The 23,471-nt window shown below is 32.5% G+C and overlaps 2 protein-coding genes across 5 annotated transcripts; both read right to left on the bottom strand.

The window, feature by feature from the left end:
* Positions 1 to 1,254: 1,254 nt before the first annotated feature.
* LOC100818984 (zinc finger CCCH domain-containing protein 18) lies at positions 1,255 to 7,484 on the bottom strand. Of its 3 annotated transcripts, none has more exons than XM_006595635.4 (9): positions 7,361 to 7,484; positions 6,868 to 7,000; positions 5,235 to 6,143; positions 4,981 to 5,136; positions 4,705 to 4,884; positions 3,143 to 3,219; positions 2,795 to 2,977; positions 2,605 to 2,698; positions 1,255 to 1,777 (listed from the first exon to the last, which is right to left on the bottom strand). In XM_006595635.4, exons 3-9 carry the CDS (start codon positions 6,125 to 6,127, stop codon positions 1,717 to 1,719), a joined length of 1,644 nt encoding a protein of 547 aa, XP_006595698.1. In that variant the 5' UTR covers positions 6,128 to 6,143; positions 6,868 to 7,000; positions 7,361 to 7,484; the 3' UTR covers positions 1,255 to 1,716. The 3 variants fall into 3 exon arrangements, with proteins under 3 accessions (XP_006595698.1, XP_003544688.1, XP_014622467.1); XM_003544640.4 differs by having other exon boundaries at positions 7,216 to 7,374; XM_014766981.2 differs by lacking the exon at positions 7,361 to 7,484 and having other exon boundaries at positions 5,235 to 5,855; positions 5,943 to 6,143; positions 6,868 to 7,206.
* A 5,266-nt stretch (positions 7,485 to 12,750) lies between these two features.
* On the bottom strand, positions 12,751 to 22,358 carry LOC100778907 (DUF21 domain-containing protein At1g55930, chloroplastic). 2 transcript variants are annotated; one of them, XM_006595634.3, is made up of 15 exons: positions 21,400 to 22,358; positions 20,717 to 20,814; positions 20,534 to 20,627; positions 19,903 to 19,980; positions 19,633 to 19,736; positions 19,068 to 19,149; positions 18,060 to 18,199; positions 17,900 to 17,978; positions 17,729 to 17,792; positions 16,898 to 16,989; positions 16,422 to 16,466; positions 15,977 to 16,042; positions 14,447 to 14,563; positions 13,786 to 13,956; positions 12,751 to 13,209 (listed from the first exon to the last, which is right to left on the bottom strand). In XM_006595634.3, the coding sequence occupies exons 1-15, from the start codon at positions 21,973 to 21,975 to the stop codon at positions 12,970 to 12,972; spliced, it is 2,046 nt and encodes a 681-aa protein (XP_006595697.1). In that variant the 5' UTR covers positions 21,976 to 22,358; the 3' UTR covers positions 12,751 to 12,969. The 2 variants fall into 2 exon arrangements, with proteins under 2 accessions (XP_006595697.1, XP_003545104.2); XM_003545056.4 differs by lacking the exon at positions 16,422 to 16,466.
* Positions 22,359 to 23,471: the final 1,113 nt, after the last annotated feature.

The following is a 23,471-nucleotide window of genomic DNA, read 5'->3' as shown; positions in this document are numbered from 1 at the left end:
TCTTATCGTATATACACAATGAATAATAGTCTCTGTATAAGCTTCATACTTCTCATATATTTCAGTCAAGTTATCTTGGTCCTGCTAGCCTAAATCATGTAATACCTCATTCGTTAAGCATATTTTCCCAGCGAAAATTACATGAAGAAAATTGAACAGTTATTGATGATGCAAAAGCAAGCTAAAACAATCAAGCTTGGTATCTAGCATTAGCATTATAAACGATAATATACTTTCTCTTTTTGAGATAGAAAGTTATGTGGGGAAACAAAGCGGTTTAAAGGGAGAAAAATTCAACCCGGAAACATGACAATGCTAAACAATAATTCAAGATTCTACTTTAGCACAACTCACTATATGTATTTATAGTTTGGTAACCCTACTCATAAACTGGCTATCATTTTCTTAGAAGGATTAATACTGCTTTTGCAATCATTAAAACCAAATACATTTTTTTTTAATTTGTAAACAAATACCAAAGATTTACAACAACTCACAAATTTTTTTCAACCAATTAAACTAAACTTCCTTGATAATCACATTACATTTTTTGGGGTAATTATTATTTACTATTAGTAACTTGAAAGTAAATTAGGAGTTATAAGGTTAGTTCTATGGTGAAAAAAAGAAGAGTGAGGGAAAGTCCCACAAAAACTAACTACTAAATTTGCCCATAAAAATAATTGAAAGTAAATTCTGAAGGCTAATTTTATATTGCATGAATGTCACTTTCCAATAATGATCGTATTAATTAATGTCTTTGTCAATGAAGACCCACCACATTCACTTCCCATTGGACCTATTCAAGATCGAAACAATCTTGTTTTATCCAAAATTGTCCCAGTACTACATGTGATATATGTCTTAATATAGCTGCCAAAAATTTCCTACAATAAACTAAATGAAAAAATTTAAAGTTAAACAAATTTGGACTTCAAGGAGCGAATAAATTAAACAAAGAAAGTAATTTTGCCTTTGAGGGTAGCATTAAGGTGTTTCCAACCAAAACATTTTGATTACTGACTCCAAAGAGCTTCACACATTTTTTTCAAGGATAATGACAGACTCTGACACAACGGTAAAGTTGCAGGTTGGTAACTAGTTGGTTATGGATGGATTTAAATCCGAAAACATCCACTTTGCATATGCAAGGGTAAGACTGAGTACAAATGACCCTACCCTCCCTTAACCTTCTGGCACTAAGATAACTTAGTTTTTTTACAATGACAAAGTTGGGCGTTAAAGAATACAAAATACACATATAATGGACTTGCTATAAATCATTATTAAAGCGGTTCACAGTGAGAAATTAGTTCCTCAAAAGATAGACACGGATTCTAAGAGCTCCTTCAATCTAATTAAAACTGGACAATAATATACCTAGTTCTTTTCATCCACTAATGGCTTCATGAATAAAACTCATAACTATATGATCTAAAATTCAAACCTTTTGCCACCTGTCTGTAACTAAAAGCTATAACCTTCTTACATGTATCATTAAACTTTTGTTAATGCCACCAATTCCAATTGTCAAGAGGAATTCTTCCAGTGTCTGTTCTTCAGCATATGTACTAGCTGGAATTTTGACAAAATTGCTGCACTAATTGAGAAATATTTCAATAGAAGAATTGTGTATCAAAAGAAAGCTGCTACCATTGGCCTGGTTCTGTTTGTGAACTCTATATTTCTTGTATATGTATCTGAAACTATGACTGTTTACATCCCACTATCTAGTGGAAATGCGAATGGACTGTCCGGGAGATTGAGTCCTTGATTGCTGGATAAAAATTAAAAAGTAAATAAATAACATTATCCATAGTCAAGATAATATTTCAGGAAAAGTATAGCAGCAAAACTACATGTTTGCAAACAAATAATATCATCCACACAGAAATTGTAAACATGCAGAGGTAACTTTTACTATGTCTCATATTTGCTACTTGACAAAACGAGTGTTCTACTACAGCCAAGATAATGAAAGAAAACTTGGGGTTTTACAAATCTTTTTAGCAGATGACAGTATACCACAAAGGAACAATTGTTTATGGGGTTTACCGGTTTGGCTATGGTATAGAGATATATTAGAATGGTTACAATCAAATCCTTCCATCAATTCTATTTACATAAAACCCTCAAATAGTTATTTACAACTCAAATAACTAGAGATTTAAAATGAATGAGATAGAAAATGACTTCAAAGGTTCACAATACAAAATTTTGATAAAATGTGTAAGATTTTATAGTGTACAATGTTGAGGTTTCAAAGAGGAAAATTTGGGATCAAAAGATGATTTAAAATAATGTCTCAATTGCTTGGTTTTGAACAAAAGATTATTTAAAATGGTTTAACGGATCTGGTTCATAGAGATTTTCAAAGAAAAGTTGAGAATTTGAGAGTTTTAGATAAAAAGAAAACTTATAGGAAAGGACTTGATTATAATAACAAAAAACTGAAGGATTAAATTCAATCAAAAATTTATTAGGGGAACAAAATCCCAGCGACCATAGTAGAGAAACAAAAAGTACAATTAAGCCTAATGCATACAAAACAGGTAGGAAGTAGAATGTGAGAGGGAGAGAAGCCTATTAGAAATCGATGCATACCTGTCCTCATCAGAGTAATTGGAGTCTGTATGCCTGGATTTGGCATGCAGTGGAAAACTGAAAGATTCTTCTGCAGGCTGGAAATTGAAGTGATCTGCATGAGAAATTATTTCAATCAATATAACACAGAAGGATAGTTAGAACATACTGAAACTTGATAAACAGAAATGCAATCTATATTATTTCACACCATCTGAAATCCTTGACTCATCCATGGAGAAGCCAAAATGAGGTGAACTGAAGAAATATTTTTGGGCAAACGGCAGCTGTGCAAGACTTCTCTTCTTAAGTTCCAGGGATCGCCCCTGCTCTTCCTCTTCGATTAGTTGTAGCTGTCTCCTAATGGATCTATGGTTCCCAAAACTTCTTGGAACTAAATAAATTATAATTATGCATTAGATTGTACAAAGGCTTCTCCCACAAATGGGAACAGAAAGAAAGCAGATCATTAAATAACTTGGATGAGAAAACCAATCATTGGGAAGTTAATTGTTAACCATAAGAAATAATTTAGGTTATAAACTAGATAATGTCGTACTTGAGTTAAGTTCAGTGTCGATATCTACATAGTGTGGTGAATAACAAACAGGGTGCTCAATTCTATCTGTGTACTTCCTGCATCCAAATTGAAATGCACACTGAAATTATTATGGGGAAAATAAGACATTAACAATGTTTAAGAGAATTTTACCAAAAGGTATATAAGCAGAAGCCCTTAAGATTTCTTAAGATGTAAATACCAATTCAAGATACTACATTTGTCCATCTTACTTTGCATTTAAAGAATAGAGAGAGACAGAGCAGACTAGTTTTGACACTTCAAACAATGCACTTGCTATTCAGTCACAGGATTGATTTACTTGGTTGTGTATGTTGACAACAACATTATTGTATTGTACATGTAAAGCAACATCTCTTTCTACATTTTGGACAAGATCTTAGCAAGGTTCAATATTTCTTGGGAATAGAGGTGGCAAAATCCAAGAATGGTATTGTCATTTCCCAAAGGAAGAATGCAATGGATATCTTAGAGGAGACAAGGTTGATGGATGCTAAACCTGCAGACACTCCTATGGATCCTAATGCCAAGCTTCTACCATTTAGGGTGAGCCATTGGTTAGAAGACTGAACTAACTCACTATTACTCATCTAGATATCTCTTTTACAGTCAATGTGGTAAGTCAAATACTTAATCCTCCCTGTGAAGGACACTAGATGCAGCAATTTGCATCCTACAATATATTGAAGAAGCTCTAAGAAAACTTCTCCTGTAAGACGAAAAAGACACATTAGAGTTGGGGGATATTCCGTTGCAGATTGAGCAGGCTCTCCCTACTGACAGGGTATCACTTCTGGCTACTGCATTCTTATTGGTGATACCATGATTTCTAGGAAAAATAAGAGTGTTGTTGCAAGATCCAATGCATAAGCAGAATGTTAAGCCATGGCCCTAGCTACTTGTGAACTAATGTGACTAAAATAGAAGCTCAAAGAATTGAGGTTTGGGAAGTTGCACAAATGACACATGTATGTGACAATCAGGCAGCTCCATATTGCCTAAGATCCAATATTTCATGATGACCAAACACAATTAGTTATATATGTGATAAACTTGGTGCATATGATTTATAAACTATAGCTTGATGGACAGTATGAGAGACTATGTAAATATGTTAGAAATTATGCAAATATTGTAATTAGGGAACTGTGTGTATTTATGTAAATTAGGGTAACCATTATTTATTGTATTTATGACTCATTATAATTAAAAGATTGTGTAAATTAGACACATGGATTTCATCCTTTGTCTCTTGCCCTCTTTTTTTTCAATAAATGGAAAGGGGAGAACAAGGAGGAAGAACTAAGAACAAGGGAATCGAGCAATCAACAGCAAGGAATAAATTTTCATCAAATTATGCCAACTCTAGCAATATTGATGACAATTATGTAGTCATTTCAAACTAAAAACTATAAGCTTTTATTTTACAATATTAACTTAAAATAACTACATTTACAGGAATAAATGAGAATTTCAAACCATAAAACTACAAGAACTTCCAATAAAAAAAAGAAATCGGAAGGAAAAGAAAGGGAATTCACCTTTCATTAACCTTTGCCTTCTCCTGGTAAGGTTTCACAAGCACCCGAGAACCCCGAACACAATGGGGATTGCCCTTATCCAAAACAGTTTTGACAGTTTCTGAATGAACAAATGTCACAAATCCAAACATCCTTCTCTGCTGGTTAGGAATTCTGACATCTGCAACAGGTCCAAATGTGCTACAAAGGAAATATATAAAATTCAGTTCATTAACGCAAATAATTAACTGCAAAGAAGTGGGAACATGCACTTTAACAACAAAAGATGTAATATACTTGAAGTAGTTTGAGACATCATCCTCTGTGAAAGTGCTGTCAGCTGGGAACGTCAGATATATTTGCCGTGAAGCACTGATATTTCGAGCAAAATCTCCCTTTTGCATTTGTGTGGGAGCATCTTCTGCCAGAACCACTGAATGCTGTCCATGAGGTCTGTAAATCAACCACGAGAAAAGCAAAATTAGAGTAACAAACATCAAACACTAAATAAATAATAAATGCAAAAAAAAATAAAAATCATAAGACTTTACCTGCCTATTAGCCGAATACTATTGTTCAGTCGTGCAAGAAGCTTCGTCAAACTATAGCCAGACTTACCATGCCTCTGGCTCTCGGTTAAATAACCATCTGCTTGCAGTACCTTTTTATATTTATCGTAGTATGCCATTGGCAGGGAAGCAATTGACATTGGACCACCTTTTGTTCTTAGGAGCTCAATAATTTCAGACTCTAACTGTGCCAGTGACCCCGGTGAAATCACCTGATCCTCACTAATAGCATCATTTCCATACATCTGAGAGAAATTCTCAGGGACAACTTGCCCATGATAGAATCTGCAGCTAGTTCCATGCTTACAGAATCCTTTGTTGAAATAGTGACATATCTTCATTGGAAATTCAGAAAACCTTCTCCCAGCTTTTCCACCCAAATTGGCAGCAGAAGCATCTAAGCCATAGTAATCATTGGCAATCCCTCCAGTCCCAGTTTTTACAGCATCTATTTGATTCTCCAAAGTAAGCATCTGTGTCTGCTTCTGAAGTTCTACAATAGAATCCAAGTAATTCATTCCCATAAAGTCCGGATTGACATTGCCAGCAGATTGTGGATCCCAATAGGGAGGAGGCACCTGAAAGTTTGGTGAAGTAGGAGTTCTAGGGGAGATTACTGATAAATCACTTAAACCATGCTGAGGGTTTACAGTAAGTGACATTGCAAGCATATCTGGTTTAGCAGCCAACCTTTGGAGTTCCTTTCTAGCCTGAACTGCCACTTCACGGATGAAATAGTCAGGGCATGAAGCCAATTTAGCCATTTCTTGTTCTCCATGGCCTTGAAAGAAGAGATAGCCAATTATCTTTCTAGCATTCTCTGGCTCAAATTTCTGAATTTTATCAAAGACTATACTTGTGTAGGGAGAATCCATAATTCTTATCTTGTTACTGCAAAAAGTCCAGCAGGTGTAAACAAAATTTAGTGAATACTGCTCACAAAACAAGCACAAAGAAACACAACAAAACCACATCACAAAGATTCAGCACAAGACATATATTGGGTACAAAAAAACCAGAGTCCCAATCTTACAAAACAAAATTGAAAACCTAATATACCATGACAATTGACTGAACAACCAAAACCAAAAAAAAAAGTGTACAAATTCTGAGGAAGAGATTCCACAAATCCAACAGAAACAAAAAAAAAAGGTGATGCTCTTGTGCAAAAAGGCGCCCTATTCCAAGAATCAAATATTATAAAAAAACCTAACAAGACAGGAAGAGTGATAAAGTCTTAGAATAGGAAAACACTCCACAGTGCATTATATTTTCCTCAATTTTCTCTGTCATCACCCAAAAAAGGAAGTAACTTTAATGCAGCCCAGAAATGGGTCTTGCTCCTAATATGGAAACGAGCACGAAACACGCTCAGAAATATCCACATATTAATCACAGACACCATTAGAAAGTCGCAACAGAACAAATGATTACAAGAAAACGAATTAGCATTTGCAAATTAAAAACCGGGCACTGACATTTCAACATTGGTGACTAAAGGTCCAATTTTTTTGCAAAATAAAGAAAAGTTGGTATAATCTCAAACGACTATCCAAACCCCAAAGAATAAAAAAAGAGCAAATAAATAAAAACAAGATCTTCAAAAGCTGCATACCCATCAAAGAGCAGGAGATAAACAGTGCTGCAAATGTTTCAACAATGGAACTTTTTCAACTTTTGCTCATTCCACACCCAACTTTTTCTCCCACTACAAGAACCTTCACGTACATTCAGAGAGCTGTGTCATCCTAATCCAAAAATCAAACAGAGAAATGCTTTAGAAAAGGCTCAGAATACAGAGAGTAGCAAAGACACCATTTATGGTTCTCTCTCTGCTCTTTTGCAAAATCAAATATGGTGACCCCTAACACACACTCTAAACTAAAGTGGTGACTCTGCAGTTTTTATTTCCTTTAAAATTTAAAACTTTCTAGAAAATCACAGATGTTGAATAGTCACATACTTGAGGCAAAATATTTTGCTTAATATTCGAGGACTATAACTGCTTGGAACTACCCCAATTACTAGAATCACCCTCTTTTTCTTTTCACAAAATAAAAATAATAATTAATAATAATTCGGAAAATCCAACGTGCTAAATTTAGTACTTCAACTCTTCAACTGCACATCAAGGTCGGCAATGTTTGTCATGCGTATATCCTAGGTTGAGTCACACAAAGGTGGTTTTTTTTTCCTTTCTTTTTTTTTTTTTTTGTATATGGTTAGAGTTTAGTTTTCTTTGATATTCTTTAAAGTGTAAGAAAAATGTTTAAGGTACATTGAACATGAAAAATCTTATAAAAAATTCATCCAAACATTCCCTGTTCATTAAATTGAAAAAAAAAATCCATAAATTAAAAGGTACAGTATATATCAAAATAATCATTAAGGAATTAAAAAATAGATAAAGATATGGACCCAAGTGGAATGTGTGCCATTGGATAAGATCCTTGAGATTCAGAAACTCAAATCTTGTAAAGCGGGGACCAAGGGAGGGAAAATACAGGCCTTGGAAAGAGGCTAAGGATTAAAGGGTTGGTTGTGGCGAAAGAATGGAACAAACATTTTGCATTTCAATTTGTTTGGGAGGGAACACAACACAACCACAGATAGGACCATGCCACATCTTCTTTAAATATAAAAAAGTTGCATAAATAAATCAGTCACACAACCAACTTGGTGGAAGGTCCACACCATGTATGCACACAGCACACTCATTGAGTTGTGTTCTTTGTCATGGTAAACATAGGCCCCTCGAATTTCTGGGAGGGTCCACAACATCCCCAACAGTTTTATTTTGTGATCTTGTTGTTGATGCAGATTTGGCACTTCATTTTTATATTTGTTATATACTTAGTTAGACCCTACCTCAGGGAGGGGTATCAAATGAAAGGCAACAACTCCTTAATCTTATCCTTTCGGGTGGTCAAACTCAAACCTTGATTTGTGGCCAATACTCGATCGAAGTGGTTTTTGTTATGCTTAATTGTGATCTTAGTTCTCCCATGTTTTAGTTTATGTATGTATGATTTTAGTTTCTCAATTTTGATTTTTCATATTTAATTTTTATAGTTTTATAATTGTTTGAATAAGTTTATTATTCTAAATTTTCATTTAATATTTAATACAAATGTGATATGAGTGTGATCTATTGTTGATTTGTGTAGATTTGTACAATAAAAATATATAAAATAATTAAGTGAAAATAAATAAATAAAATAGTTTGTGTTACATTTTATTTGTTATTTAAAAATTTAATATATATATTTTGTTATTTTATATAAATCAATAATGGGGGTGATGATAACAATGTTAGTGATTATGATGATGACGGTCAATAATGATGGTGACAATGATCGTGTAGTGATGACGGTCACAATGACAATGATAATAATAGTGATAATAACAACAAAAAATATCATTTACAAATATGGAAAAAATGTGTGCTTTTGTTTAAAATTAAAAATCAAATTCACAATACCTTTTCTTGATTTTAAAAATAAGTGAAAAAATGTTTTGAAAATATATTAAAAACTATTTGAACTCCATTTTTATTAAACACATTTTATTTTAAAAATTATATTTAAAAACCAAAAACCCACCGTCACTCCAAAGACATGCTTAATCTTTATATAGAGATCAAATGTTTTACTAGTCAAATATAATCGTGAGTTTGTTCTACAAAGTCGCCTGAATATTCTTTTCAACTATAACAAGTTTATTTTGTTTAGCTTGATATATAGTGCGTTAGCTTTGATAATATTCTGTATAATGTTGTTATCCATTTAGCTTTCTTTATGGGATGACATAACTTTTTCTAGATTTAATGGAAGAAACTGAACTTATCGATGATAATCTAACATAATATTTGCTCACTGGGAATATAATGGGTCAAAGGGATTTATAGTTGTGGTGGATTGGAGAGTGATGGAGGAGTTCAATAATTGTTTAGGGAGGAATTAGTGGTGACTTGCAAATACTATGACACTCTAGTAAGCTATATGTTTAACGTGGGTGGATAGAAGCTTAATAAGGGAGAGATTTTCGGCTGAGTTGCATCTTCAAAACACACTTTGTATAATTAGGGTTGTGCAATTATAATATCCCATAATATAAATTTGTCAAAATTATATGAAAATCTTGCCATTTAATTGCTTTAAGTATTTTTTTACTATTTTCATTAGAAAGACAAGGTAGTAGTTGTTACTATCTGTGTAAAGTTGCCATAACTATATCCTTACTGTCTACTTTTATTTGAACGAGTCTTTAGTGATTTCTTCGAAGACAAAAAAAAAAAAAAAAGAAGAAGAAAAATACTACTACTTCTTAAACAACACTACTACTTATAAATGTGGTTGCAAACAAGATGAGAATCATTAACGGTACATACATATTAATGGTTCCGTTACGTCACAACCTTTCCCTGCCCCAATGTTTCAAACACACCCACTCTTCATACACAAGCTACGTATACCTATGGCCAACCTTGTCTACTTTACTCAAATATTTTGAAAAAGTGGTCCAAAAACACGTGCTACCAGTGATGTATAATGTGCGTGTAGTGAATATTTTTAGGATTCAAATAATGCATAAATGTTCATATTGATCCAATCAAGTTTGTAGGTTCGCAAGGGATTTTATTCAAAGAATTTCGTGTATTGTACATCGGCTTTTGATCACATAGTCCTTTTTCCAGCGTTGTCGTTATCATATTTTTCACTACCATGATAGCACCGAATAATTGACCAAGTATGTCAACTTAAAAGAGGAAATTATGAATGAAAGAAATTAAAATGCATGCCAATAAAGGGAGAGCGACTCTCTTGAATGAATCTTCTTGTCATGATATGTAAATATGTCACTAAGGTTACAGCTGAATTGCACCCATTTTTCTGGAATAAATCCCAAGATCCGCAAATGGAGCAGTAAATTGGGATGCAACTTAATTGTAGCTAGAATAGAAAACCACAACACTTAATTGTGTGTGTTTGGGTTTCTCTTTTCTTGGATTGCAGCTCATCTTGTAAAATTAAGCCCAAAACTGATTTAAACCACGGGAGAGGATTAAAAAAAAATTCAGTATCACATTCATGTTATATTTCTTGGATTGCATTGATGTGAAGTATTCATCAACTTTATTAATTTTTTTTAAAAAAACTTGATTGACTATTTTTAGTGAATTTTTTTTTCTTAATCATGTTTTTTTTTATTCACAAAACTCGAATTCGACAACTTGCTTAAGATAATGGAGCCCAAGATTAGCTGGACCAATGTCTTTTTGGTACATTCATTTTATATTATTTTATTTCTCTAAGTTTTTTCTCTTTAGTATTTCATTTTTTTTACGATGGTGTGGACTGTAGATGACAATATTTTAGGACCACTTTGGGCTGCATAATAAACAGGTTAGACTTTCTGTTCAACACTTACGCGAGCTACGTTAATTCTAACGCAGGACGAAGATTACGTGACTTACGATATATTTTAAAACCATTAAAATATCCAAAATTTAAATCATGTATTAAAAATATATAAAAAATAATGCCTAAAACTAAAAAAAGAGCTTAAGTCACGATAGGGTTTTTAATCTAAAGTAAATTCAATAAAATTTAAGCCTTTGTATTGCCTATTTAGTATGCATGCTAGGATAGTAAGATGTTGCATATGTAGAATATAGATATGTAAACGCTCACTCACTGTAAATATTGACACTCTTTATTTCTCTTTATCTTTTTTCTTGTCACATAATATCTCATACCACATCTATACTTTTCTTTCTTTAGGTATATCCGTATAGATTGACAGTACATGAGTGTCTATGGATATTTTTGGTACATGAACATCTATCTATTTGGGTCTACATATTTGTTTTGTTCACCTAATATTGGGAGAAACAAAAGGCATACCAATAAATGAAACATGAGTACAATAAGTTGATTTGTCTCACTTGTAGTCTGTACACTAATCCTGAGAATTTTAGGGGTTAGTTATACTGAGTTTTTATTATATAAACAAAAGAAATATTGAAAAACGAATTTTAATGCATAGTATATATATATCTCCTTGTTAGAATGAAAAGTTAGACATATAAGTCATGTGAAGTTGTGACTCACTGTTTAAATACATTTCTGACCTAAAAACGAAGTGTAAAGGCTGAAGAGGGAGCATAACATGTAAGATTAACAACACGTGCAAGAAAGGGAAGAGGGCCAACCTTTGCCACATAAGGTTTGCATCCCTGTGTTGTGAACAGATAAAATATTAGTTTCAGAAGTCAACAACACCCATATTGTTTCTATTTATATTTCAATGTTAATTCGTCATTAAGGAGTAAGGGTACATCTATACTTACATATAATAATCAATATAATTATTGACATTTGACGCTCAAATTTTTATTTTACAGTACTTATTTATAAGTTTTTTTTTTTTTTTTTACAGAAATGCATAAGTTTTTTAATCATAATTTAAAATGAATTTCATTTAAATGATTTTCATGCATTCAATGATACATATCATATTTATTTCTTAGGTAAGAGATCTAACTCAATTAATTGAATATATTAGGCCAATAATTATTATTAGTTGTTATTTGAGATTCTCAAAAACTTTACTGATGATATCTCAATTTCTTCTGTATATGCTGAATGAATTGATAGCTTATGCCGTGGAGGGTTAAGTTCAATTCCCTCGGTTGTAGTTTCTTCTGTTTTCCTTTCTCCACTTACCAAGAAAAATGATTTTTTTAGCTCGAGCATCATTAGCAAAGGAATTGAATCATGTCTCCTTCGAATTTAATTTAAAAACGCACACATATTTAAAGGTAAATAAAAATTATAGAAGAAAAATTCACTATGCTTGTACACATTTATACATTTTGAGGAAAACATTGAAAGAACAATCATGGTACATGTCTACAAATTCAAACACTAAGAACCTTTCATACTGCCTAAATTTGCTTTTAAAGGTGTCAAACGAAATTTGAATACATGTTTGGTTGTTGTTTCCTGGGTCGATCTGTTTGTCCCCTAAAGGCACATTTGACTACGTTATGTTATGAATTTTATATTAAGCTCCGTTTCAAATTTACTTCTAAAATAAAAATATTCAAACAAATAACATCATAATGAAAAAAATGCTATTTTCTAATATATTTTTATACAAAAATGTGTTCCTTGAATATTTTATAAATAAAGAATTACAAGCGGGGGTTAAGAGTGAAGTAGGATTGCTTCAAAAAAAGAAAAGAGTAAAATAGGATTGAATAAAGTACAAATTTGAAGTTCATTAATTGATAAGGATTAAATTTTGGTGTACAGATAAAGACATCTATTTCCAACTGGTTAATCTGGCGACAGATTCTTTCCCAGGAAGTGAAAATTGTTTCTAATTTATTCCATCAAATTTGTGAAGAAACACAAGTAAATTTGTGTGTTTCAGCAGTGCTAAGCTAGTGTGTATATGTGTTAAGAGAGGGGGTTGGGAAAAATGGTTATGGTTTTGATCAAACCTGACATCTTTATTACACCAAATCTTTAAAGACTTTCGTTAGCAAAGATGCCTCTAATTCGTCTTTTGCAAGGTTTTACATGCTTGAACTCATTGCTTCTCATTTTGTACATGTATCTCAATTTTTCCATCTCATAGGCTGTTGCAAAAATGGCACCAAAGCATGCCAGGTATAAAGAAAGGAGAAAAATATGAAGAACGAACAAACTTAACCTCTGTTAGAATTTTCCTGATCAACTAAATATTCACTAGGAATGTCATCCTGTGGTCTCTTTGCAAATGTATCTCCGTCATATTCTGCATCATTGTCCGAGTTCTCATCACTGCTCCATTTTCTTTTCATGATTTTGGGGACCATGCGAGTTACTTTAGTCTCCAACATTTCATCATTATTATTTATGCGTTCAAACCGAACAGCGCTCACCTTTCTGGCATTTCCAGCTAGTATCTGCACCAAAGACAAAGAAGCTGCGTGTTTTCTATTCCAGAGACAAAGGGGATGGGGGAGGCTAAGGAGAAGCTCTAGATTCAGTTTATTACTTCATACAGATTGCCAAAAATAAAAACATTTAATTTGAAACCCTATGAATGTGGCTCACACAAGTTAAAAAATAGCAAGGATTATGAAAAATATAATTCCAATCTCGTGACAACATAGAACCCTACAAAATGGAAAAGCCGTAGAATTGATAGGGTAACAATATACCAAGTCCTCTGATATTGCTTCACTGACCATATGCTCAAAAACCAGAAATCAAAGCACAAACTTGTTGAACAAGCTTTTTGAGGAAAATCACATTGACATCTTTAGTGTAGCTTGAGTAATCGTAGAGTGATAATACTAAAAAATGGTACATGCAACTTATGCAAGTATACTGTAGTTGTGTTATGCTATCATTATACTTGCTGATGTAATTTATGTGCAAAGTCCTAACCATCCATTCTCTTCAACTTTGGACTGATATATGCAAAAATCAATAGGACTACCTTGAGTGGCAATTTAAGATAGCAACAGATTGATTACCTCAAGTTTGAAAATCTGGTTCTTCTCCTTCTGATCTTGCTGGTCAGCATTGGACTCATTGTTATCATCTTCATCTTCCCTTTCAAGAACTACTTTGATGCACTCACCTGTCCTTGGAATGTATCCAAATGCTTCACACACAAAGCCTGATACCGTCTCATATTGGTGACCCTGAAATAGCAGATGTCACCTACGTATCAGGAGGCCTGAAAGTCTTCATCAGACTTAGCAATATGAATTGTAAGCAAAATTAATTCAAATGAGATCATGGTGTCTCAACTCAAATCTAAACCCCAGGATTCATGAAACCCAACAGTAGTTATCAGCATAAATTTCTCAGTTGCACATTTTCCCAATTTAGTCCACAACTTGTGTAGAAATAACAAGCTAGCATAAGAAATGTGTTGGCATGATGCCTATTTGAAATCCAATGGAGCGGATGCCTATTTGAGATGCAAAGATGGGTCTAAAATGACTCTGAAGAGCAAATTCATGAACAACTTAATTATTACTATACTACTAATTGTGATCTTGGATTTTTTTCCCTTTTAAGAATAAACTGACTAGATAGTGCAACTAAGAAAGTCACACTAGCTCCAGTCAAATAAGCAGGGTCATGAGAAGACAAATATGCCAGTTGCATGTAAAAAAAGGGGTAAACCTCTGGCATCTTGATGTTCAAATCTTCAGAGAGCTGATCAATGGAAGTGTTTGCATCCACATCAAAAACACCCTCAGCTCGCATTACTATGTAGCCAGTTTTTTTCTGTATCTCCTCCTGTAGGAATCACCAGGACAGAATGTAAAAACGTTCTTAAATGAAAAATTAGCAAACAAATAGTTATAGTCATCAACAATCAAATGCATAATTAGGCGATAATATCTAAATTCAAAGTGCATTAATGTCCTACTGCTGTTAGAGACAATGACTTGAACAGTTAAACATTAAGAGTAAGCAATGTACACTAAACTTATAGGAATGATAGAATTGAACAGAATGTATAATTTTGTTTTTTCTTCCTGGCAGAACTTGCACTCTGGCTACTGAGGGCATCCTAACACGAATAATATACTAAATGAAATTATTTAACACAATCAAATCTAGAATGCCCACTTACAACTCCCAAAAGAGATTTTTTTGCTGCATTTTGTTTATCAAAAAGGTTAAGATGTTGATAAATAATCTACTAGGCTGGACTATAATTTGTATGGAACTATCTGTATTTCTTTTCATAATTTGTGTTCAACGTTCCTCTTCAAGTCCATGTTATGGATAGTATTGATGTGATATCCGACTGATATCAGTAGTTTGAGACTTTTGAGTGTTAGTATTCAGCATACAAATCATTTTCTATCTTCAGTCTGAGTTAGTTTTTATCAGTTACCCAGAAATTATGTGTAGAATTACATGCAACCTCAGAATCAAACCTAGCTTAAATTGTATACTGATCTCTGTTTTGCTAACAAAGTTGAATTCTATCTTGACATCTTCCCAGAACCTTTCTTGTACTTACATGCATTATTATCACGTTTACACATCATTACTGCTTACCCTCTCATTTACTTTAATTTCGTACTCATATTTACACTATGATGCTTTGAAGAGTTTGTATTTGAACATTGAACATGGCCAAGAACAATTTATTTACTTTTATTTATTTATACCAAACAAGACTTCCTAGTTATGAAATAACATCGTAAACCCACATTCCTCAAATAAAAACAGATCCATCTCAATAGTTTGACCTCTTTCTATACTTCTGGAAATTCTGTTAATTTACACTATAAAGTTCGTTCATGTTGTATTACTTGAAAAAACGTGAAACTTTTTAACTGATTTGAATTATATAAATCTGAAGCCATGAAAATAGATAGCCTAAAACACAAGCTGGACTTTTAGCAAAGCACCACCAGTAGCCATTAAACAGTAGATTTGTCAGCATCTAAATTGTTGATAGTTCTTAGACAATAAAAATAACCGAGAAAGGTATACAAAGATTATGCAGTCAGGTCAAATAAATATTCCACACAAAACTGTTGTTGAACAAAGAGTGCAGAATAAAAAAGATCCTTTGTTTCTTTATTTGGGTGAAACAGAGTAAAGATGGAGGAATTCAATATATGCTTCACTTTCAGTTATTTAAAAATATATTTAAAAGAAACAAAGTAAAGATTAAGCACAAGCATTTACCTTTGAGTCATTTTCATCAAAGATTTCACCAACAATTTCCTCAACAACATCTTCAAGAGTTACAATCTGTTAGATGGCAATATCAATAAGACATTTATATTTGATAAACTGAAAATTGTTAGAACTTATAAGCAGATTACAAGGAATGGATTTCAGAAGACTTGGAGAGTCTAGTTACAATCTAATAAACTGTCCGAAGACGTAAACCTCTCTCGATTTAGCTATCAATAAAAGCGATTTATGTCTACACCCAGTCTATGCTAAATGCAACAGGTGTGTGGAAGGGTGGACCATAAAATCATTTAAAAAATGAACTCAAAGAATCGAAGAAACACTGCCATTAGATATTCAAACTTAATTGTAACAAGAACTAGGAAAGATAAAGGCAAGTGGAAGATGAAAATAGTGGGTAACTAAGAACATTTAGTAAATCAGAATAGCCTGCCTTGTAACCAGAAAGACTTTTGGTTTTATTACAACGATTTTGGATCTGTAAAGTAAGAGAAAAAATAATTAAATTATATTAGAGCACAAGACACAGTGTATAGCACAACATATTACAAGAGTACAGCTGTAGCACAGTTAGACATGTATAAAACTAATATTTCTACCGGATTATTTATGAATATTCTTGCAATGGTTCACAATGACGGGAATGATCTCAATGTTGATTCTGTTAGCTTTTATTTCAAATTAGCATAAAAAAGAAGTTGATAAATAATTGGAAAATATTTTGAAAGAAACTAAACAAATAGGAATAGCATGTTCAAATTGATATCTTTGTATACTTCTTTTTGGGTCAATGGTTGTAATTAGCAGTGTATATATCACCAACAAATCATAAATTTACAGATTTATATTCACATTTATGTCAGACAAAAAGATCCAAGTTGGTTGTATTCTGGACTGGTGTGCACATACCCCCACAGTTCCACCATACTCATTAAGAACAACTGCCATGTGAACCTTCCTGATTCTGAACTCTCTAAGAAGATTCCAAACAGACATTGAATCTGCAAATCAGTAATAACAATTTATTAACATTCTGCACCAAGTTAAAAGATATAGATGTATTCCTATCCCAGACAAATCAACCAGTTTAACAATTCAATTTCAATAGGAGAAAATCAGGGATTGTGATAATTAAGTTTAGTCAAGACATAGCAAGTCAGCTGCTGCTCAATTCTTTGTCCATACATTAAGGAATAATTCATCATAAAATACTAGCACATGACAGAAAGCCAAATTGTTGAACATTCCCCTGCTACCCTTCCAATTGGTGTGTTTGTATTATAAGTTTATAACAGGGAATTAAAGATATTTCGAAATTTATCAACAAAAAAAGGATATCTTGATGAAACAAAGATAGCATATTAGCATGTTTATATTTTAAAATAAATGCTGAATTGGTCAGAATGACAATTCAGAGCTTCCAGAATCTATTCTGAAAATGCACTGAAATATATGGAGCAACACAATCAACACAGCAGAGATGACAATGCAATGGGTGAATAAAAAACTTGCTTTAATGCACCAGCAATTTAGATTAACATAATGCTAAATGTAAAAAAAGTCTGACAATAGATCTAATAGAGTATTGCTGCTTTTTTGTTGTTCCTCACCTAGCATAGCTGGCCCAATTATAGTCATCAGGTAAAATAAATAATGTTTTATATGTACTATGGCTACATTGCATTGCATGAATACGGGTGAACATAGGTAATCTCAAGATGAATGATGAAAAAAAGTTACCAGGTACAAAATAAGCAGGCTTGTGAGCCATATCTCCAACTGTAGTACTTTCTAGCAACTCACCCTTCAAAATCAAACAGATTATAATTCTGCAGACTATGAGATTGGGGGATATAATTGACAAGTAAAGCACTAGTAACTCAATAAACATGATGAGTAAAATCTCCTAACCTTTTGAACATAATCCAGCAGATCCATTGCATAAGCTATACCCATTATATTATCAACACGTTGCTCAAAAACAGGTACTCTAGGAAACGCTTCATGATCTAGTTAGCACATTGGAAAAGTAAAGTCATTGTAAATTTGAAATCAGGAAATCTTCAAATACCTTGAGTACTGATGTGTGACCCACAAGTGATGAAAGTCTACCAGGCTTGAACTTGCATCAATTGCAACAACATCAACAAGAGGCGTCATAACTTCTCTGACATGTGTGTCTTTTATCTCTAACACATTTTCAATCATATCCTGCAATATATTATATATGTGTGAGAGATGTTTAAATTTTGACAGAAATAAAAATGGATTAAAATATCTATAACAATCAATGAAGATAAGGCTTTTGCAAGTGTTATAAAGAAGCATGACAATAGAGTAACATACATCATTATTAGAAAATATGATGGGGGTTCATTTCCATACGAAAAATTGAAAATTTATTTATGCTAATTTATTGATTACTTTTCACTACTTGAATCTGAGACAAAAATATTTACATACAGCACTTTTTAGAACAAACCTACTAATGCTTAGAATTTAGAATCAAACGCAAGTCTCAAGACTCCTTTTCCCTAGCTTGCTTCTATTGGAAAAAAGTTTTTCTTTTATAAAAAACGTAATACAATATTTCATTTCAAATGCTATCAAAATAAACAAAATTATTATTTGTTACCTATTATCTTTTTCCTTACAACATAAAAACTCAAACTGAATTGTTGTAATTTTTGAACAACATCAATCAATGTTTAATTCGAATCTCAATTCAAAATTGGATTTCGAATTATTAGTTTCTATATTTTTCTTTTTCTTAAAGGAGTAGTTCTAGCAGTTTTTTCAAATATTACAAAGTATAAACTTAAAACGGACCAATAACGAAATTCCTAGTAAAAAATAAACTTTTTTGAATTCATATGACTCAATAATAATTTTTTTTTTCAAAAACATTAGTTCATTTTTTTTAACTAATTTAGTATTTTTTATTACAATAAACAATATCAATGTTTGGAAAACTTTAGAAAAAGGAATTTTTATTTTCTATAAATGAGAGAAAAGGCAAAACATTTTGAAGACAAATATATAATGATATTATTAGAATATTAAACCCAATATTCATTACCTGTTCTTCCTCCTCTATTGCCCCACTTAATTCTGCACCTCTTAGCATCAATTTTAGCTCATCTTCAGTTACATATGGCTCACTGGTAAAGTAAGCAATGACTTCAGTGTTAAATTTCAAAAAAATCAACAAGAATATGTCCCATCAACAAGAATATTAAGATGGAAAACCACAGTTGCTCTTTCAAACCAGGTTCAACAATACATAAAGGGAAAAAAAACAGTTACTGCCTTGTGCTACATCATTCAACCAAATTAGAAACCAAAAAACAGAAGAACTGTTATCAACCATCTACAGCATATAAACCCCTCATAATTAATAAAAAAATTTCATTTCCCCATTTGTTCTCTTTATCATAACATTTAGGAAAACCTCGACCTTAGGAAATGAACAGTTATCATGGAGCATGGGAGAAAATATAAGAGCACCATCCTTAAGATGAAGGAACTAAGATTTAGTTAGTATCAGATTAAAATTAGATTTCACAAAACATCTATAAAGAAGCAAAAGAAATAGATATAATATGATAAAAGAAGATTAATCTCTGGCAATCTTTTCAGCAGACCTTCTTCCTTTTAGGCCAAGCAATTTCAGCATCCCCATTGAAAGATAGGTAACAATTCTTCCTACAGGGTACAACACCAAGGAAAGCCATGCCACTGGCCTGACCTACAGGCATTAGGATCAATATCAATATTTGTTACAAAAGAAGTTGAGGCAGAAATATCATGTAAATATGAATGATGCGTGAAAAAATAAACAAAAATGACTAATCAGCAGCATCATTTCTGTTCCTAAATATTATAAAAGAACAGGCAAGAAATTTACAACTTACCACAAACCGAGCCACTTCTGTGGCATTATGAACAGCTATGCTTTTTGGAGTGATTTCAGTGAGAAGCAAAATGGCAACCTTGTTTGATTACAAAGAGAAAAAAGAAATCAGATATATGAGAAAAAAATTATAAGAAAGCATACAAACTTGCACACCATATGCACTGTTCTGTGATCAATTTGATGCAATCTATCTGATTGAAAAGATAATTTATAATTCTATTGTAAATCCTATAACAAATATAACATAAAATAAGGCAGGTATATCCTATATCCTATAATGTTGTCTAAACTTCTGTCTATGGACAGCTTTTAAATGTACAAATTCAAATAACGGATCCCCCCCTTCTATCTTACTCAAAAGTTAGCTAAGGCACCTTTTTCACAAATTGGTGATAAAGCTAGCAAGCTTTACATGTCAAATTCTTGTTCCCACCACATCAGGAGTTTGCAAGTTTAATGGGCAGCATGTTGATATACTGAAAGATTCAATGTTCCAAATGAATAATAATCAAGTGGTCTAGTGCATCTGAATTTTAGATAATCAAATCAATGCATAAGCCCTTTAAGCATGTTTTGATGTCCTAGAAACAGTAGAATTTTAACATTTGAGCAAGAAAATCAAACCATACAGTCATCACTCCTGTTGCTGCACTGATACCAGCTTCACCAAACATAGCAGTTGCTGCTTCAGTGACCAGAGCAGTTGCCCCAATATTGACCACCCTGCATACAACAAAACACTAGCATGAGAAACATTCTACACCGAAAAAAAAGGAAAATTTTCAATAATAAGATCAATGCAAGGAGAATACGTTGTGCCAATAAGTATTGTTGTAAGGAACCGAGTAACATCACTTCGGAGTAGTCTGAAGACGCCATTTTCAGGCTCCTTTTCGGCCAACTCACGAACCTTACACATTGTCATCAACAGATATTAGAATTCCAGGTTCAAACTTTAATCAGCTAAATTAATCATAGTAAATAATAAATCTGATGTGCAAAATCTGCAAGCATGTTAAAGGAACAAAAAACATTTTTGAAAAGAAAAGCAAATATAGTAGACTAGTAGTTGATCCTTAAATCAACAAAATTTAATTTCCTCCCTAACATATACATCAGTTATGAAATCCCTAACTTTTAGTCATTCATAAATTCTGCATAATTAGCACAAGAAATCTTGGTGTTGCACTCAGGTAGATGGCAGATGAATTTCTGGTCAGTATGAACTCATGCTAGATCCAAACTTCATTTCTTCAAAAATGAGAAACTTTCAGCAATTGGATATCAAAACAAATTTCGCTGTCAGCAATGTCACCATCCAATCAAGGCTGGCAACAATATTTTGGTCAGCTCCCATATAATTATTTAATAGGCCTATACTGAATAATGGCGGTACAAAAAAGAGTTTTTGTTTCCTAGGCATAGCTCCTACTTTCATGTAACATAAATTATCATTCAGAAAAAGGAGGATAACATAAACAAGATAGATAGATACCTTCCAAGGCCAAAGTGTAGTGATTGAAGTCTCTGCCATCGAGAAAAAAGCTGAAAGGCCCAAAAGCACTGCCAGCACCAAACCTTGCTCCTTAAATATACGAAGAACTTGCAACACTTTAGGCCATGTATTCGTAAGCAAAAGAATGCTCTGTCCAAAAACACCATATCCTGCATTCGCAACCCCTTCAACGGCGAAAACTCGTGAACATCCAAACACCAATACCCCACAAACAGTTGCAGCCAGGATGATTCCCCTCTTTAACAATTCCTGTATAAAGTTCAAATTGGCTTTGGAAACGGCATTTCTATCGCTCAAACAATCGCTGCTACTACCTAAACACCTCAACTTAGTTCTATCTAGTAACTTGGCATCTGTTCCAAAACTTGAAGCCTGAAGCCTTGCAAAAGTGGATGGAGCAACACAATTGGGCACAAAGGGAAATGGGTATCTAGTGTTTCTACCCAAAACTTTGATTGGTAAGCTCTTTCGCCGATTCTCATGCGCAGGGTAAAACAATCTGGAACTGGAGGTGAACACTTGGTGACTGAGAACCCAAGATTCGAGTGCCATCATCACTCATAACAGAACAAAAACACTCACCAATTCAAAATCAAAATTTGATGCAAAGAACTGTAAATGAACTCAATTAAACTGAGAAAGTAGTTGTATTTTGCTTAGTAATCAAATGGGTATCACAGTGGTAAAAGAATAGGTTGTGTTATGCAACACAGGAAGGGCAACAGCAAAAAAGAAAGCAAAAACGTATATGCTCCTAATAATTTATATTTTGGGGTGTCTTGGAATCAAAAATTGCAAATGTGAAACGGAGAATTGGAGTAAAATTAGGGTTTGGAAGGGAATAGTGGAAACTGGAAGAGGTGGCGCGTGCATTGGTAGACCTTGCTAGTTGCTACTTGCCAGATCCCAGGTTCGGCGCAACAAGTGGGTTGATTTCATTTTCAATTTTATATTTTATATTCAACTATTTCAGTTTTTTTTCTTAAATATCTTCTAGGTTGACCATTAGTGAATTTTATTTTTATTTCTAATAATTTTTTATGAATATCTAATCAAATAATTTTTTATTATTATTATGTTTTAATTTTTTTAATATATCTATTTCTTTATTCCTAAAATATATAAATTATTTATTATTAGTTTCTATGAAATATTTTTCAAAATTACCAATACAATTAGTCTTTAACGTTTCTCCTTCACTTTTCATTAACCTATTGTTTGTTTGTGGCGAAATAGGATACAAGGAATTAAGGAGAAAATGGAAGTTATTAACCTTCTATGCTTGTTTATCATTTTTGTTTCTTTTATAAGATGTTTCTTCATCATTAAATAAAAGGGAACTAAAGAACTTTTTTTCGATCCTACGAGAAATTGTTTAATGAACTTTTTTTGGATCCTACGAAAAAATTGTTTCCATCCCTACAGATAAAATTGGTTTATATGTAGGCATGAAATTTTTTTAAATAAATAAATAAATAAAATTTGTAACAAAAATATTTTAAAGTGTTATTTTATAGTTAGATGCGTTGTAATATTATCCAAATAATATATCTTTCATATCTTATTTTGCTTTTTTTTTTATTTTTCTGATTTTTTTTCTCTCTATTTGACTCCTAATACAAACAATGAATAAAGGTGATAAAATGAGTCAAGTATCAACATGATACAAACTAATTTGATGAAGTGTGGACTTGTGCTTTAAACTTTGATTGTAAATTAAATTAGGTCTTTTTAACTCAATTAAATCATGTCCTAATTTATGCTAAGACGGTAAAAGTTCTAAAGTTAAACTTTCATCAAGCTTGAACTTCATTTTAGATGTCTAAATTGAATTTAAATTTTTTGTCTTCGGCTATTATAACTCGCAACTTGTGTCGATTATTACATGTAAATAATACTTTTTTCTTTTGTAAACAATCAATGAGTAAGTATTATGGTATGTCTTGACTCAAATGATTCCTCAGAATTTAATTCACCTAGACTCTTTAGTTAGACAAAAAAAGTAAATAATAATTTTTAATATTGATATTTCATATTAGTAACTTAAACAA

The sequence above is a fragment of the Glycine max genome, chromosome 14, assembly GCF_000004515.6.
Source record: "Glycine max cultivar Williams 82 chromosome 14, Glycine_max_v4.0, whole genome shotgun sequence".
Taxonomy (NCBI): domain Eukaryota; kingdom Viridiplantae; phylum Streptophyta; class Magnoliopsida; order Fabales; family Fabaceae; genus Glycine; species Glycine max.
Note: the sequence above shows the minus strand (reverse complement) of the source record. Positions and strands in the feature narration are given on the sequence as shown.